This window comes from Ambystoma mexicanum, chromosome 10, assembly GCF_040938575.1.
Source record: "Ambystoma mexicanum isolate Mex_15411 chromosome 10, UKY_AmexF1_1, whole genome shotgun sequence".
NCBI classification, from domain to species: Eukaryota; Metazoa; Chordata; class Amphibia; order Caudata; family Ambystomatidae; genus Ambystoma; species Ambystoma mexicanum.
Genome location: NC_090932.1, coordinates 1608463104 through 1608478442, shown reverse-complemented (window position 1 = coordinate 1608478442; position 15339 = coordinate 1608463104). Strand labels below are relative to the sequence as shown.

General features: G+C 45.0%; 1 protein-coding gene across 1 annotated transcript in view; it reads right to left on the bottom strand.

Annotated features, from left to right (window-relative positions):
* Positions 1-2406: 2406 nt before the first annotated feature.
* Positions 2407-15339, bottom strand: part of LOC138492667 (catechol O-methyltransferase-like) — a 96322-nt gene continuing 83389 nt past the window's right edge. The window contains exons 4-5 of the mRNA XM_069619986.1: positions 10264-10395; positions 2407-2629 (exon numbers count right to left, since the gene is read on the bottom strand). Of these exons, the coding sequence (XP_069476087.1) occupies positions 2450-2629; positions 10264-10395 (312 nt within the window). The 3' untranslated portion in view covers positions 2407-2449. The remainder of the gene's footprint in view (positions 2630-10263; positions 10396-15339) is intronic.

Here is a 15339-nt window from a genome sequence, read left to right as displayed (position 1 = left end):
TTGTTTTGCCCATTCCCCTTTAATAAACAATTTGGACAGAAGGTGCTTTCTAGCCATGCCTATTTCCATGGTGCTCATTGTGAAAGGTGTTCTGCACCTGGTGGGTTGTCTATGCAAGGGCAAAATCTCCACCCTGCTCCTGCGTAGTTTATGCTTACAATATTTTATTTTGAGACACAGCCCTGATACCCAGGGTACACGTTTTTGGATGGCGCCTTTACAATGCAACCCAGCTTTCTATCCACTAAAAGTAACAATACCTTCAATGGGTAGTCTGCTTTGCTGCACTGCCACGGGTGAAAAACACTTTTCTCAATCACAGCACGAGGCCCCACTTTGTCATGGTAGATTGCACGGCACTCGCCAACTAGAGAACTCCTTCCCCTACAATGGATGTGGCGCACAATAAAGCACTTTTTTAATCTTTAATATACTACAGATTCTTTTTTAATGGGCCTCCAAACCGTCTTGCACCCAACCTCCACAAACACCCCGGGTCACAATGGACTAGGAACCGGGCCGGTGTGTAGCAATAATATGTTTATTAATTTATTATTCAATGTAAAGGAGTATAATCAAATTACAGCAGCCACCAAAGTTGTGGCAACACAAAATGCAATAATCTCTACAAAACAACCAGGTTAACATATCCTACTACAGTTAGTTCATGTTTTTAATGGCAAAACAGAAAAATAACAATTTACCACAAAGTGATGACACCTACAGTTAAGCACTCCCCCCTGCAACACTCACCCCCAAACCCAATTAAACTTGATTCCTTTGAATGGAAGGCAGTGGCAAAGAGTAGGAATATAGGGGAACATTTGATTTGGGGTGAAGCCCACCACCACAAGATGGGAAGCCAGCAAAGAAAGGGAAACCTGTTTTTTGGAGCAAAATGCAAGAATGGGGTTTTGATTATATCTCACAACTGCTAGAGGACAGAATAGAAGAAAGTCTGTATTGCTTACACTTGGAAGATAGGCTAAGTTTTAGAGAATACTAATCAGCACACCGGGGCAAAAGATATAAAGTAGGGAAATCGGTTTTTGGGAGATAGCAAATGAAAAGGGAAAATACAGTGGCAAATGGAAATTTTCAGTGCACATGGGTGAAGGTTGTGACCACTGCCCATAACTAGTACCTATTCATGTGTTAAAATATTTGAAAGAAAAATAAATAGTCATAGCACCCCTCTGCGAGAACGAACATGCCTAAATGTCCTGTTCTTTGAGAAGATACCCTCTCAAGAGTCCGCAGCCACACTTTAACTCCCTGTACCTTTCACAGAAGGGAACTGTCCATCTGCATATCAGTCGTTGTCCCGCACACATGGGCAGACCTGGGCTCACTGTGCTCAGAGAGGCACAGCTCAGCCTCACTGACGAGGCCAAAACATGGGTCTGGGGTTGCTGTTGGTACTCCTGTTCAAAATAGGATTACTATAGCATTTCGGTGCTGGACTGCGGAAGTGGGCGGGACGAACATAAAGACTGATATGCAAATGAATATTCCTCCTTTGTGAAAGGTGCAGTGAGCTTAAACATGTAGCTGCAGACTCTGAGTGGGCACATTCCCATGGAACAGTTTATCATGCCATGTTCTTTCTTGCAGATGGGTGCCCTGACCTCCTTTTCCATGTTAAAGGAACTTGGGGCTGGTCACCCTAAATTACCTAGGGTTATCCAGACATGGACCCCTTGCTCGCTGTGCTCAGAGAGGCACACCTCCACCACACTGATGAGGCCCGACGCGGCTGAAAAACGTATCTGGGGTTGCTGTTGGCACTCTTGTTCAAAGAAGGATTGCCATAGCATTTCGGTGCTGGACTGCTCAAGTGGGCGGGACAAAGATTGATATAGAAATGTGGATTCCTCCAATGTGAAAGGTGCACTGAGCTAAAACATGTGGCTGCGGACCCTGTGTGGGCACATTCCCACAGAACAAGTTATCGTGCCATGTTTTCTCTCGCAGAGGGGCACGCAGACCTCCTTTTCTATGTTAAAATATATTTGGCCATGCACACTGGCCATGACCGAAGGCCATGCTTAATGCCAGTTACTGTTGTAATGTAATTAGTGATGCCATCAGTGATGTGATTTGTGATGTGATCATGGTCATAGGCTGTACAAGAGGGGTCACAAAGTTAAGGTGGCTTTAGCTGAATTTCAGAGGTTTTGTTGCATTAAGTGCTCGCCTGAACATCCCTGCAACTGAAGTGTTTCCTTGAAAAAAAAAAAAATATAGATATAGATATAGATATATTTATATCTATATAGATACACACACACTCATTTTTGAGTTGCATTAACTAAGTCCCATATATTTGACATTGCTCTGCCACTGACTACCATAGGACCCATAAAATTCCCACAATCTTCCAAAATAAATGGCAGCGAACAAGTATTCATAGAGATCTGCAGTTTATTGGTCACGTGTGATGTCACACTCAGCCCCTATACACAGCCTTTTCCAGCGCATCTTCCTCAGTCGAGTATTCCACGTGTGATGGGAAGTTTGTGCAGTCGTATCTTCCGCTGGTTCGGACGTACTCCAGGAAGTCTGGGGCACCGGGAGTTATAACATTGTCAGCCAGTAGAACAGAGCCAGCCTTGAGCAAGCCACATTCCTAGAAAGGAAAAAAATGGTGAGATCACTCCGCCATGCATTTCCAAACACATTTCTGCAAACAGAATGATCATAAACACACAAACACACAATCCAAAAGAAAACATGTATTGAGAATTAAAAAAGAGACTAAGTCAAAAAAAATGATTTAGGAATGACAGAGAAAATGTTCATTCTCCAATAGGGGATGGGCGACAGTCTCTCGGTTTTGAAGTCCTATGACACGCTAAGCTTTGGGAACTTTCAAGATGTTTTAGACTACAACTCCCACCAACCCCAGCCGTCAAAAGTCAATTGTGGGGGATAATAGGAGTCTTAATCCAACACAACTGCAGAAGCGCAGGTTTCCGATCCCTGCTCTACATACACAGCTTTGCAATGGCGTTTCCCATTCCATGGTGGTCATTATCTGAGTCACATTGTTAGCTTTTTGTGGAATGTTTGGCTTTAGTTGCCATTTATTTGTGTACAAACTTAGAAGCAGGTAATTGGTTTTTAGCCCATTTGAGCACTCAGGATCTTTCAAATCTTCAGCCCCACCCATGGACTTCCCTTGTTCCTTTTGGGTATCTGAGGGGAACCACAGTGGTCTCCCTTCTGGCAACCACAAGGTGGTGGTCCCAAAATGTTGACGGCTGAACAACTATTTAACGCGTGGGGCAAAGTAATTCACTAGATGCGATGGGATTTTTCAGTGCAACCTTCAGATCAGATCATTTCTACTTTTTGTGGGTTTATTTTCTCTTATCATAATTCCCTCTCTTTCCACCAACCACAGTTACCCGATTTTTTAAACTGATTTCTGTATGGGGAGTATTATTTTCTATGTTATCTTTGGTAAAACATAGTCTCTTAATATTAACATAATGCAATATAAAGCTCTTAAGTGCAGCTGTGGACAGGAGATTCAGATGGAAACAAGGTCGGTGTTGGGCACCTACATTGTGTTGGCAGACGGGAGGATGACTCGCTCTGGTATGTGCCAACCCGATGATGGAAAGGGGCGGAGCCTTGAGAAGAAGGAGCCCTTTAAAAACTGTTACGCACGCAAAGCGCGTGAAGTGCTCCTAAGTGCAGTTGTGCGCAGTTGGAGGCAGAGGAGCTCCGTGAACCTGGGCGCACCACGGAAAGACTGTGAATTACTTGAGGAGCAGGCGGTAAGGATCATTTATTCTACACATTTTGAGAATGGTACTTTTTACGTAGTAAACAAAGGGATGCCTCAGAGGAGAGAAATGGGCTGGTTCCCCCTGCGTGCACCTCCTCTGTGGCCAGGCTGGTGTTTTCATCCCCACCTCAGCTCCAGCCCCCTGCCCAAGCAGCCCTCGAAACTTTGGAATATTCCCTGCCAGGAAACAAGATAGCCATGTCTTGTCGGTATTTCACGCTAACTTCTACGAATATAAAGAAAAAGAATACATACTTTTTCAGGCCACGCAGTGTGAGCCTTGGGGACTTGCCAACCTCTTCCTTTCAGCCCCAAACAGTCTGACCCTTAAACCAGATCTACAGTAGGGCTCACACTACGATCGGTTTGAACACGCCATCCAATGACCTTACATTTGAACCCGGCGCACATCATGTTTCCTGTCCATGTTTGGACACCACAACCCATTTAAAATTGAAGTTGAAGAGCAGCTGGACTCCACACTTTATTCTACTGCCTCATCCACAAGTTCTCACTCATCTTACAACCCGCCACGGCCTAAAGGTGGCAAAGAGATGAGCATTCCATCATTGGCATTGCTAAAAGGTGTACTTAACTCGCTAGTTAAAGTATACGCGTTGATTCAGCAGGAAGTTAAGACTCATACGTCCGGCTCTATGTCATTCAAGAATATTCCGAACAACAAAGGTGGCGGGAACTGACCCGAGAACCTTCAGATTGGCTACTTAGCCGCTTACCTGAACGGACACTGCTGGAATACTTAAGGCCCAGACGCCCTTAATAAGGACCAATTGCCACTTGCCCTCCTCCATGGTAAAGACTTTGGTCGAAACACGTGTTGGCTTTTTTCCTCACATGCACCTAGCATACGTGCTAGGACAATTGGATTTTTACCAACAAATAAATCTTACATGTGAACGCGAACCAAGAGTTGCTAACTTCTTTCAAATCGACTAACAGGAAATTAATGGTTCCAAACATTCACCAGAGCCATTATTAAACAAGGTTTGCATGTCCACCCATACCTACTAGCATTGGGAACCTTTGGAGTTTTTAGCTCCCAGACAAACCATGTTATAGGCTGCAGGACACATTGGACAAATCAATTTAACCAACGAGTTGCGCAGTGGACCGTCAATGCTTCAAAACTTCCTCCAAACCCTAATCATTTCCTTCTCCTAGCTTTCTTTCGGCATCCCTCTCTCGGGTTCACGCTTGCCACATTTCACAGTTCATAACCTTGTTGTAAAGTGGGTTTTCCTTCACCTAGCTTTCCTTTGGCAATTAGTCAGATACTTTCAATTGTGAAAGGGATTTGATGTAACCCTTTTAGGACCATTCTGATGTCTTACACCACCCATTCCTAGGGCCTTCTGGTTCTTGTAGTTTCAAAACAGGTGCCGGTCAGAGCCTTTCAAATGTGCACCCACGTGGCACCGGACCACTCTGCACCTGGACCTTAACTGAGATTTATTTATAGTTCAACACACAAGTTCTTTGTCTTGCGAATTCCTGGCATTCAAAAATGTTGCTACTTGCAACCTTGGGCTCAACCCAGTTCGATTTGCTATCAGTCTCCTTCGACTCACTGGCTGTGCTGAACTCGTTGGCTTCTCTGATCTCTAGAGTCAAGGATAGTACCACAGTAGCAAGCTTGTCTCTCCGCCTCCGTTATCAATGCAGGAGGTCCCCGTGTACCATTAACATCTGCTGCTCCACACGCCAGCTGTAACTCCCGGTCTTATGCTTTACCCTTTGGCGGTTTTTGTAGACTTGAGTTGAAAAGGGCAAAGGCAATTCCTCCGTCGTCCTTCTAGGTCTCACCGCCTTTCTTCTCCCTTTGAACTGCCGGTTTGGGGTAGCTGTCTCCTCCTGCGTTCGGCCTTGTTCAAAGTGTGCTTTCCTGCTCCGCCTTTTATCCCTGTGGGAAGGTAGAGGGCCATCAGGTATGCGTGGTTATTGTCCGCCTGACCCGTGGGTTGGGACATGTCAGGTAAACAGCTCTGGTGTTAGTCCATTGTCTGTTACAGTGTAAGAAAGTGTTTGTGCGGGAAAAGGGGGTGGGATTTAGAGCCTCTAAATATCCTACAGGGTAGGATGGGGAAAAGGTGTTACAGCGAAGGGGATGCCGCGTCTCAACCCTGAGTGTCCCACTTCCACTCCCCGAAGACCCCTCGCCCAGGTGATCCTCCTTTACTGGTCCACCCCCAAGAACTGGATCCAATAGCAATGGCCGTGTCCATTGGACGACAGATCTCCGGGGACTAGCAGGTGAGACAGCTTCAGGTTTCTCACACTACGTACCTTGATGCTCGGTTTGAGCTTGCCTTTGATGTAGCTGAGTGATGTAGCTGAGTGGTCAGAGTCATCCCGCCTGTTCTGTAGAAATATTGGGAGGCACAGACTGTCTCCAGCCTAGGAGTCATGAGTGTGAAAGGGCAATTCCTCCGGTGGCTGGAGGGAATTAGCCGGTTTTGAGGGCATTTATGAAGGAGATACAGTCCTCATTGCAGTGTATGCTTAGAGGAAGGGACTTCCTCTGTGTATGCTCATAGGAAGTGACTTGAACGTAGAACGTGGGAGCTTGAACGTAGAAGGAGGATGCTCCAATTCTGGTGGAATTGAAAGGGGTGGTCACAAGGTGTGCAGAGCCAGATCTAGGGTTTCTAATGTGATGGTAAGCTTGTCTTGGAGGAATTCTGGGCCCGTTTTGTGGAGGGCTCGGTGTGCGATGCACATGACCTCAACAATGTCTGACAGACATGGCACCTATGAATGCCCTGTCCAAGTTATTCCTCAAATGTGATTGGGTAACATAAGATAGATGCTGCGGCAGGCCCAGATAAATGACAGAGTACCAAACATGTTAAATGGCATTACGGAAGTAAAGGGCCATTGGATTAACCACTACAGAATTATATTTCACTGCTACAGGAAATATTAGATGTAAATGTTCCCAAATCTTTCTGCAGGATTGCTTTGCCACTCTAGGTTTCTTGAAAAAAGGGTAGCAGATGGAGCTGCCGACATTAACACTTACCTTGATTCTGCCCAAAAGAGTTTGGACGAGTTGATAAATATGCAGTAAATTCACATTCAGATTAAAAGAAATGAAAGGTTTACAAGAGGAAATTGAAGTTGATCAGATACCCTTCAAGCTGTGGAAAAGCATCATAAAACAGGTGCAAAATTAAATCTAAACACACCTCCAGGTGAAAGAAACTTAATGCAGAGTTTTTGATTCGCAAGAGCGATTATTATCTGGGTATACAGATAAAGGATAATTTACTAAGCAAATGATACAACTATACACTAATGGCTTGCTTGATAATGTGATTCTGAAATTACATTTAAAAGAAAGCCAAGAAACAGCAGAAAAAAAGAGGTTAAATCACAGGCTGAGTTTGATCAGCCGTATCATGATTTGAATGTTGTAAAGCAGCAACGACCGCAAATGGCCAAAGAAAATGCCATTGCCAGACAAGAAAAATCACAAAATTTACAATTGGAACAAGCGGACGCATAAGGAAATCAAAACAGGGTGTTTGTATAAGAATTAGCAAGAGTCTGGGTGAGGAAGGCCTCTCCAACTACCAACTACTAAGGCCCAGTCCTGCATCCCTAATTTCCCCAACCTGCTACCTGAATAATCCCACTGGTATAAATGAAGTGCAGATCTGTCAGTGCAAATAATAACCCCCAAAGAAGGAGCTACAACATTTTATAGAATTACTAGCCACCAGTGAAACAGCATATGAGTCTTCTCAGGTCAGCAACGGGTTCAATGTAATGTCACCGGGTCAGGGACCTGACCATGTCAACGAGGAATGGGAACCCTCCCAATTTACGGTAGGCGGACCACCATGGTGTTTGCCAAAGCCAAACCTGTCCAAGAGGCAGAGAGAGGGGGCTGCGAGTGCCCCAGTCTCTCTCCCTTCTACATATGCCTGGCTACAATTGGAGAGTTCCAATTTTGATCATCCCAAACCTGCTGTACAACATGCTGGCCTGTGTTTTCCCTCTCGCCTTTCAGGATCGCCAAGACCAGAATTCCTTGCAGTGGAGAATGGAATATACAGCCCGCTGGAAAGTGAGGTTGTGGTGAACATCAAGCTGGCGGATCATGCCCAGGGCAGACCGGCAGTCCAGACGCTCATCCAACACAGAACACGAACTTTGAAAGAGACTTTGGCTGTAGCGGACAGCCATTGCGGGTCACCAGCAGACGAATGTTCGAAAAGGGGCGGGGCTTAATTGGCACTATATTTCCCATCACTGTTACCCTGCCCGTGAGGGAGAGAAAGGCTCAGATTGGCCTGGGGAACAAGCTGAGCCTGCGAGCCAATGGAATAGTGAAAAGGAGGATAAAATGGGACAGGAAGAATGGGGTAATCTGGATTGTTCGGGGGAGGTCAAGGGAGGAGAAGGCATACTGGGATACCGGGAGGATGGCAGAGTTGAGCATGGAAGAGAATTATAGAGAGTGCGCGCAAGGTGAAGTATTGGTTGGTGAGAGAAAGTGGTACTTGTGCGTGAGAGTGTGTGTATGGTGAAGGAAGAGAGTGCAAAAGTAGTTGAATTATGTGAGAGTGATTGAGAAAGGTGAGTGAGAGCGTGAAAGCAGGGTGACTGTGAGAGAAGGAGAGGTCGAGTGTAGTGTATAGTGGGAATAGAGAGGAGTGGGAGGAGTGGATAGTGGGAGAAGAGTGAAGAGTAGTAGAGTGTAGAGGGAAGGAAGAGTAGAAGGGTAAAGTAGCAGTGGACATGAGATGGAAGGACATTGGTGGGACAGAGAGGATGAGAGCGGGTGAGGAAGAGGAGAGCGGGAGGAAGAGAAGGGAGGAGCGTAGATCCTATCACAATACTTAATAAAACCCTTGAAAAAAATCTCTTCGAAGGCTGGTGTGTTCTTGAGGCAACACATGGCTATTCTGGCTATTCTGGCTATTCTGGCTATTCTGGCTATTCTAGTCAGAATGCTAAATTCAGACAGGAAATGAAAGAAAGGCAGTTAATTTGAGAACATGTGACTGAAAATCAGAGAGAAACAGGTACAGTGGCAAGGAACATATATTACCCTATATTTTAAATCCCATCCACAGTGCCCAAATAGTTTTGAGTAATGATAGTGGCTGCAGTATGCCTGGGCCGTGTCTAGACACAGGGAGGTGTGCTGTTCCCGTGCCAAAAACATACCTAGACAAAGGTGAGAGGTGGTCCTTCAGGTGTGGAGGGCCTGGGGATAGGTGGCCAATTTACTGTGTCAGGAGTGGGTGCAGTGGGGAAACATTTGACAATCACTTAAGAGAGCAAGAGTTCAATACTTTTTTTATTTATTGGCACCGCTTTGATAACCCGGGGTACTAATAGCGGTAGTAACGGGTTCCATGGGCTATACCGAGGGGTAACCATCCTGGTGCCCTTGTTAACCACCCTTGCTTTGCTCGGGCCATTAACTTGTGATGCCCGGCCTTTTGTCCCAGTACAGCCTATGAAACGTGTTACTAACGCTTAATTACAAGTAGTTTGGCAATTTTCTTAATGCAACTTTACCACTGTATTACCGCAGCACCATACTATAAGGTTTAGAGGTAAAGTGGAGGACCTACTTCCAGCAGAATGGCTCCACTTTACCCCTAAAAATCCTTGGAATTACTGCTTGCGTTAATTCCACAAAAATCCTCATGGAGTCCAATCGACTCCAGAAATGGGGACTTGCACCTCTGTGCCACCACTTGTAAAGCAGTGGTACATGCATGGGACTGAGTGGTGGCAATGGTAACAGATTTTGCCTGCAATTCAGCTTATTTGCCACTGAATTACCATCATTTTCTCCAGTATCTGCAAACACCCACTGCACTCATTAAGAGGTGGCGTGCAGGTTACTTTACTTTATCTCAGAATTCTTTAGGAGAATACACAGAATCATCAAAAACATGAGACAAATATTGGTTACATTATCCTTGTCCCTAGGAGCTATTTGGTTCCTCGGTTACAGTCATTGATGAACATAATTTAAAGGCCAACACGTGTTTCACACTTTCTAGTTTGACTATCTGTGCCCAGAGCGTGCTTCTTCAGGGCCAGAAACATCATTACATTTGATCTATTGCTCTGAATAGATTTCAATGCCCTTTCAACATATGTTAAGCTATCCTGATTCATTCCTTTTTTTAGCCAAAATATCAATACAATGTTAATTCGTGGAACATCGGTTTAGGATAAGAGGATCCTAGCAGTGCTTTACAAAAAAGTAAGAATCTTTTGCATGTTGCATCTTTTCTCCTTGTTTTAGTTTCACACATGTCAAAGTGGTTATGACAAAGCGCCTGCCCATGTAATAAATGTACACTAAACGTGCCAGCATCGACTGTTCCATAGAAGGTGGCCCGAAACCCATTACCGCAGGACCCTGGGGATTATAATGCAATGAGAGGCAACATTTTTAAGAATAGTCTCCAGCTTACCTCCAGCAGCTTGGTGTCCGGGACATATGCCGTTTTGAAGTGGTCAATAAACACAAAGTCCAGACTGTCCACCTTGTGTTCCTTCTTGAGTTTTGGGATTATCGCCTGGGATGAACCTTGAAGAACCTTGACCTGCAAAAGGTGGAATATGTGGTCATTGCTGGTGGCAGTCCATAATGCCCTGGTCTGCCCGGAGCCCACGGAGTCCCCGGCCCTCACCTCCCTCTTCCCTGCGATAAGAAACAAAAGTACTGAAGCAAACAGACCTCAAGTGATAGCCCAAAATGAATCCCAAAATCCTTTATCTTTCCTAGGGAGAGTTTGTATGGTTTCAAAATGGAGAGTAGCAACTGGGGAAAGTATCGAACCTTATTTACTAAAAGGGCATTAATAATATATACTTAGATTTCATTATTATTGGATTAGATTCATTAACGACTTAGGGCACTAATATTGCATTGTTCTGTTGGCCGTGCAACTGGACTGAGTGTATCATATCACTAAATCTATTTTATGGAAAAGATGAATGGTGCCAACAACACTCAAGTGTCAGCGGACCGTGGAGAACAGCAATTGTTAGGACGATGTTGCAAACCTACATTTAAAGGTTTTATGCAAGGTTGAGATCTTACACATCATTCCCTCTTTCATGGTCAAGGTTCAGGGGGCATGTTCAGGACCCCAAATGTTCAACAGTTCTGTTGGCTATTCCAGTGCCTGTACTTTCCTCTGCACCGCAGAAGTCAATGATCCACCTTGAATTTAGGATGCAAAGTAGTGTGACCCTGCAAATGTCTTGCCCCACATTTATGCCTGCAAAGATATGTTTGCACTGAAATGTGCTTGTTAAGTCTTCTAGAACTATGTGCAGTCTCCCTCATATACCTGGTCCCATTTATGGGCAGGACCTTGATTTGTGAATACTTTGGGGTACATAGAATATCATTTAGAAATCTTGTTTTTTTCCCCTGATTTTATGGAAGCCTCCAATGAGGGATCAAAGCTTTAATGACTAAAGAGGGACTCCGCGTATTTATGTTTCCACTGTAATCCTCAAGCCCAAACTCACTTGGGTCGATTCTGCTCCTGTGTGTGAAAGACCGGGTGGTAATTGTGGCCTCTAGCATTTGGTGAATGGACCCTGCCATATTGATGAACATAGATAAGGCATTCAACACAGTAAAGTACTGGCATGTAGGCTGCAGGAAATGCAATTGATGAGCAAGATCAGAATCCTCAAAGACTAAAGAGACCTCAAATAAATTAAATATTAGATTGATGTCTGCCCCAGAAGGCCAAATCCCTCAAGATGTACAGATCCAATTCTGAGTCATGAAGACTGCTGGGTTTTTCTTTACATTACCCAGAAAATGTAAAGGGAATTCAAGAGACCTCCTTGAATGTCAGCCTCAGTGTTAAATGCATTTTGACACTGACCTCTGTTACCCTGAGATGAAGCAGAAGTTAATGTTATCATCTCCTGTTTGAGTGTTGAGGCTTTGGCCTGGGCCACATTGATCTTGAAAGGTGGATATCTGTCACGCTCACCTGGTCTCCACGGGGGCATAGCACGTGGCTGCACGAATGATGTCTGCACTGGCGTGGTACTGCGCAGATGATGATGCTTACTAAGACTTCTCTCTTATGATCACCCCCACGAGCCGTTTGTATGCAAGATCGGAATAAGATATTAGCTACTGAGTGGGGTTGGATTGGACCCACCTCCTCAACCACCTGATGCCCCACTCCTCTTTGATCTCACCTTAGAGTTTTGTAAGGTAGGCCCTCCATCCTGCAATCTGGCAAGGGGCGCAATTAACACAGCCTTTTCCTGGATCTAGTTAATTCTCTGATCCGGTGAGCAGTTGCCAAGTCTTGGAGAGCTGGGTCAAACAGGTAAGTCTCTATGCCAATGGTTGCTTGGTATAGGTGCTTGAAATCTTTAATCCCCAAGTCCTTTTTTGATTGGTGTTTTGTCTTTTCTTTCAGGCGTGGTCTCGAGTGGATTTTGAATGGAGGATCAACTCTTCCTAAGATGCTGAGCAGATTTCCTTCACGTGAGTAGAAGTGCAGGCGTGTGGCGCTGAATGTCTGAATAACTGTTTTCCCTTCCGTGCGCGACTAACCTGCTGTTTCTTTTCCTTCTTTGCAGAAGCGGTGCGGCTCCAGAATGAAGAATGGAAGAACCGCTCCGAGGATGTTCCAGAAGAATGCTGACCCCGTGTGAGTATTAGATGCCTGAGCGGATACCTTCCCTTCAGCAGGTGCGGAGGTCCGGGGAACGGCTGAAGGAGCAACGGATAGATGGAATGCTGCAGGTAAGGCCTTTGCTGCTGTACTGACTTCGTTTCTCTTGTCTTTCTTCTTCCAGGTACCGATGGATGGATTTCTGGACGGGCGTGGCTGTAGCAGTTCGAGGACAGGACAGACACGGTGAGCGTTACGCTGCAGAAATGCAGAATAACGCGAAGCGTGTTCTGCCTGCAGGGCGTGGCTTAAATAGCCTTGCAAGTAGTTCCAGGTAAAGTAGTCCCTCAGCCACACCCTGGGTAAGCAGAAAGGCTCAGCCTCACTAGACTGAGTAAGTAGTTCCATGCGATTTAACCCATCTCATGAGCCTGCCGCCAGCAGCGCCAGGACTGAGTCCAGGAGGTTCTGGGACACTCCTTTGGGGCTTGATAAGCCCTTATGGGAGTCAGTGACTGGGGTGTGCCCATCGGATCCAGGGGATTTTGAGCACGAACCATGACAATATCCTTCAATAAAAGACTTCATAGAATTTGGTCAATAGTTGATAATTTAGCAGGCACAATCCAGGAGATTTTACCTCTGAGCAATCAAGGTAGGGTGCCTCGAGTTAACAATGCACACACTGAATGCACCAAAAACTGGAATGAAGGCCTAGGATGGTGCTGCGTAGTTCCAAGGATGCTCGGAGTCTTAGTTTTTTAGACAGTCCGTGAAATTTTTGCCTAACTGATATGCATGCAACAGAGCCAGGAATTACTGCTTCCGTCTGATACTGGCCAGTGGTCGGCGGTGGTAGCTGTTGCAGGAGCGAGAAAGGGGCGGAGGATGCCAGTGCACACAGTTGACTATGCCCTAACCATGGCGCTGCACCATCCATCCTAGTATTGTGGAATGTGCTGAATGCAAGTGTGTAGCTGACATGGTAATCCAGAGCCCAGGGCTGGAAGGGAGGAGCCGGCAGCCAGCCTTGGGATGTGGATGCAGTAGAAGCTTGCATTTCCGGGAGTGAGGCGGTCTGAGTGCCATTGATGAAATCAGAACTATGAATCGCTGCCGTCGCCAACAGCTGGATGAGTCTCTGCAACAGCTGAAGCCTGAAGCCAGAGATCTGAGGATAGGGCAAACATAATTCAGCAAATTGAGGTTGGAAGGTACAGGATGGTTGTTTGATACTTCTTACAACCTCCCCTCTAGCCTCCCTCTTTTTTTCTCTCTCCTTTCACCTTCCTGCCACGTCTTGGTGAGTATGCTCCAGAATCCAGTGACTGGCAATACCCTTGGACACAGTTTCTGGCTTAATCTCTTTAACCTGCCAGACAACTGTGCTTTGGGAAGGAGGGCTTTCTTTTTGGTGGCCAGCTAAAGTGACTATCCTGCACCATCCGGCCCCACCCTCTGACCGACGTCTTAACGTCCATAGGGGTTTTCTTCTGAAGGGACTCTGTGAGCTCATGGATTCACCACTGTGGGCTAGGAGCTACTGATGGACATCCCTGCATAGGCCTATTTCTGTTAGGCCTTGTTAGGACAGTTTTTCTGAAGTTCTGCCCAAATTCATCAAAACCATTCAACTGAGACAGTACAAGACTCCACTCTTAGTACAAGGCTGTAGCACGTGATTTCAGGGTAGCGCAGAAAGAGCAGCCAGGCTTATCTTACGAGGAAGAGAGGGCTGTAGACCGGTACAAAGAATCTATAACACACAAAAGAATTAATAGAAACGCAGACAACCAGAGTATTGTCAAAAATAAAGGTTTATTTTAAATACAATTAGGCCAGGATAAGTCTTAGGGCAAGTACTGCTCAAAGTCATAAACACATTATAAAGAAAACACAATACAATGTTTGTAGGTACACAGACCAAAGCATATGCCCTTATTTGGAACACCTAACAGTAGTTCTAGGGAAGTCAACCCTTTTTAAACACATTCAGTATAGGACACACCTATTCTTGGGCAGTAAAACCAATGGTTACTTTCAGATTACATTCAGTAATACCATGGTAGTAGACATTAATGGTTGTACCGTGATGCTCAGCAAGAAACCACATAATAAGTCAACTGGACAATATACATTTTGTGAATAGTGGAACACTTATTCTAGGTACAGTAAAAACACAACTACATTTGTGATAACACACAGTTATACTAGGTGAGTAAAACCCAAGGATGTAATATTCAATTACAGGTGCTTTTGAGATCAGTGAAACACAGATTGAGATGAGCAGTAATTCTTTTAACTTATTTTAGTATGACACACAGCTAACTCAAGGTATGTAAACCCCATATACTTTGTTAAGGAACTATCAGCAACTTGGGGCAGGTATAAACCTAAGACTGTTTTTCTGTCTGTCTAAAACAGAACAGGGAAAGCAAAGCCCAGTGTTACTCTTTGTAAATGACTCACAGTTAGTCATTCTAGGTAGGTTAAACCTAATGCAGACTTATTCTGGACAGGCTAACAGCAAGTCAGGGGAAGCAAGACCCAGTTGGGAATCTTACACACTCATTTTCTGAAAGAAATAGTTAAGTAAAGCCAACAGCATTACTTTTGAGGAAGAGGTGCAACCATAAAATAACCTTATATTGACTTTTCAGAATGGCAAAACATTTCTAGGGTAAGTAAACCAACCTTATATATACTTTCCAGAAAGGTTAGAACATACTTTCTTATAATCCTCCAATGAAATCTAGGCATGCCTTTCCAAGCAGCAAAATCTATGATGGGACAAGCAATGCCAAATCCAATAGAAGCCAATAGTTTCAGAAGGGTGCCTTTAAGGATCAGGACAGCCAAAGTTAAATGGACGAAGTCAATAGTTCTGAT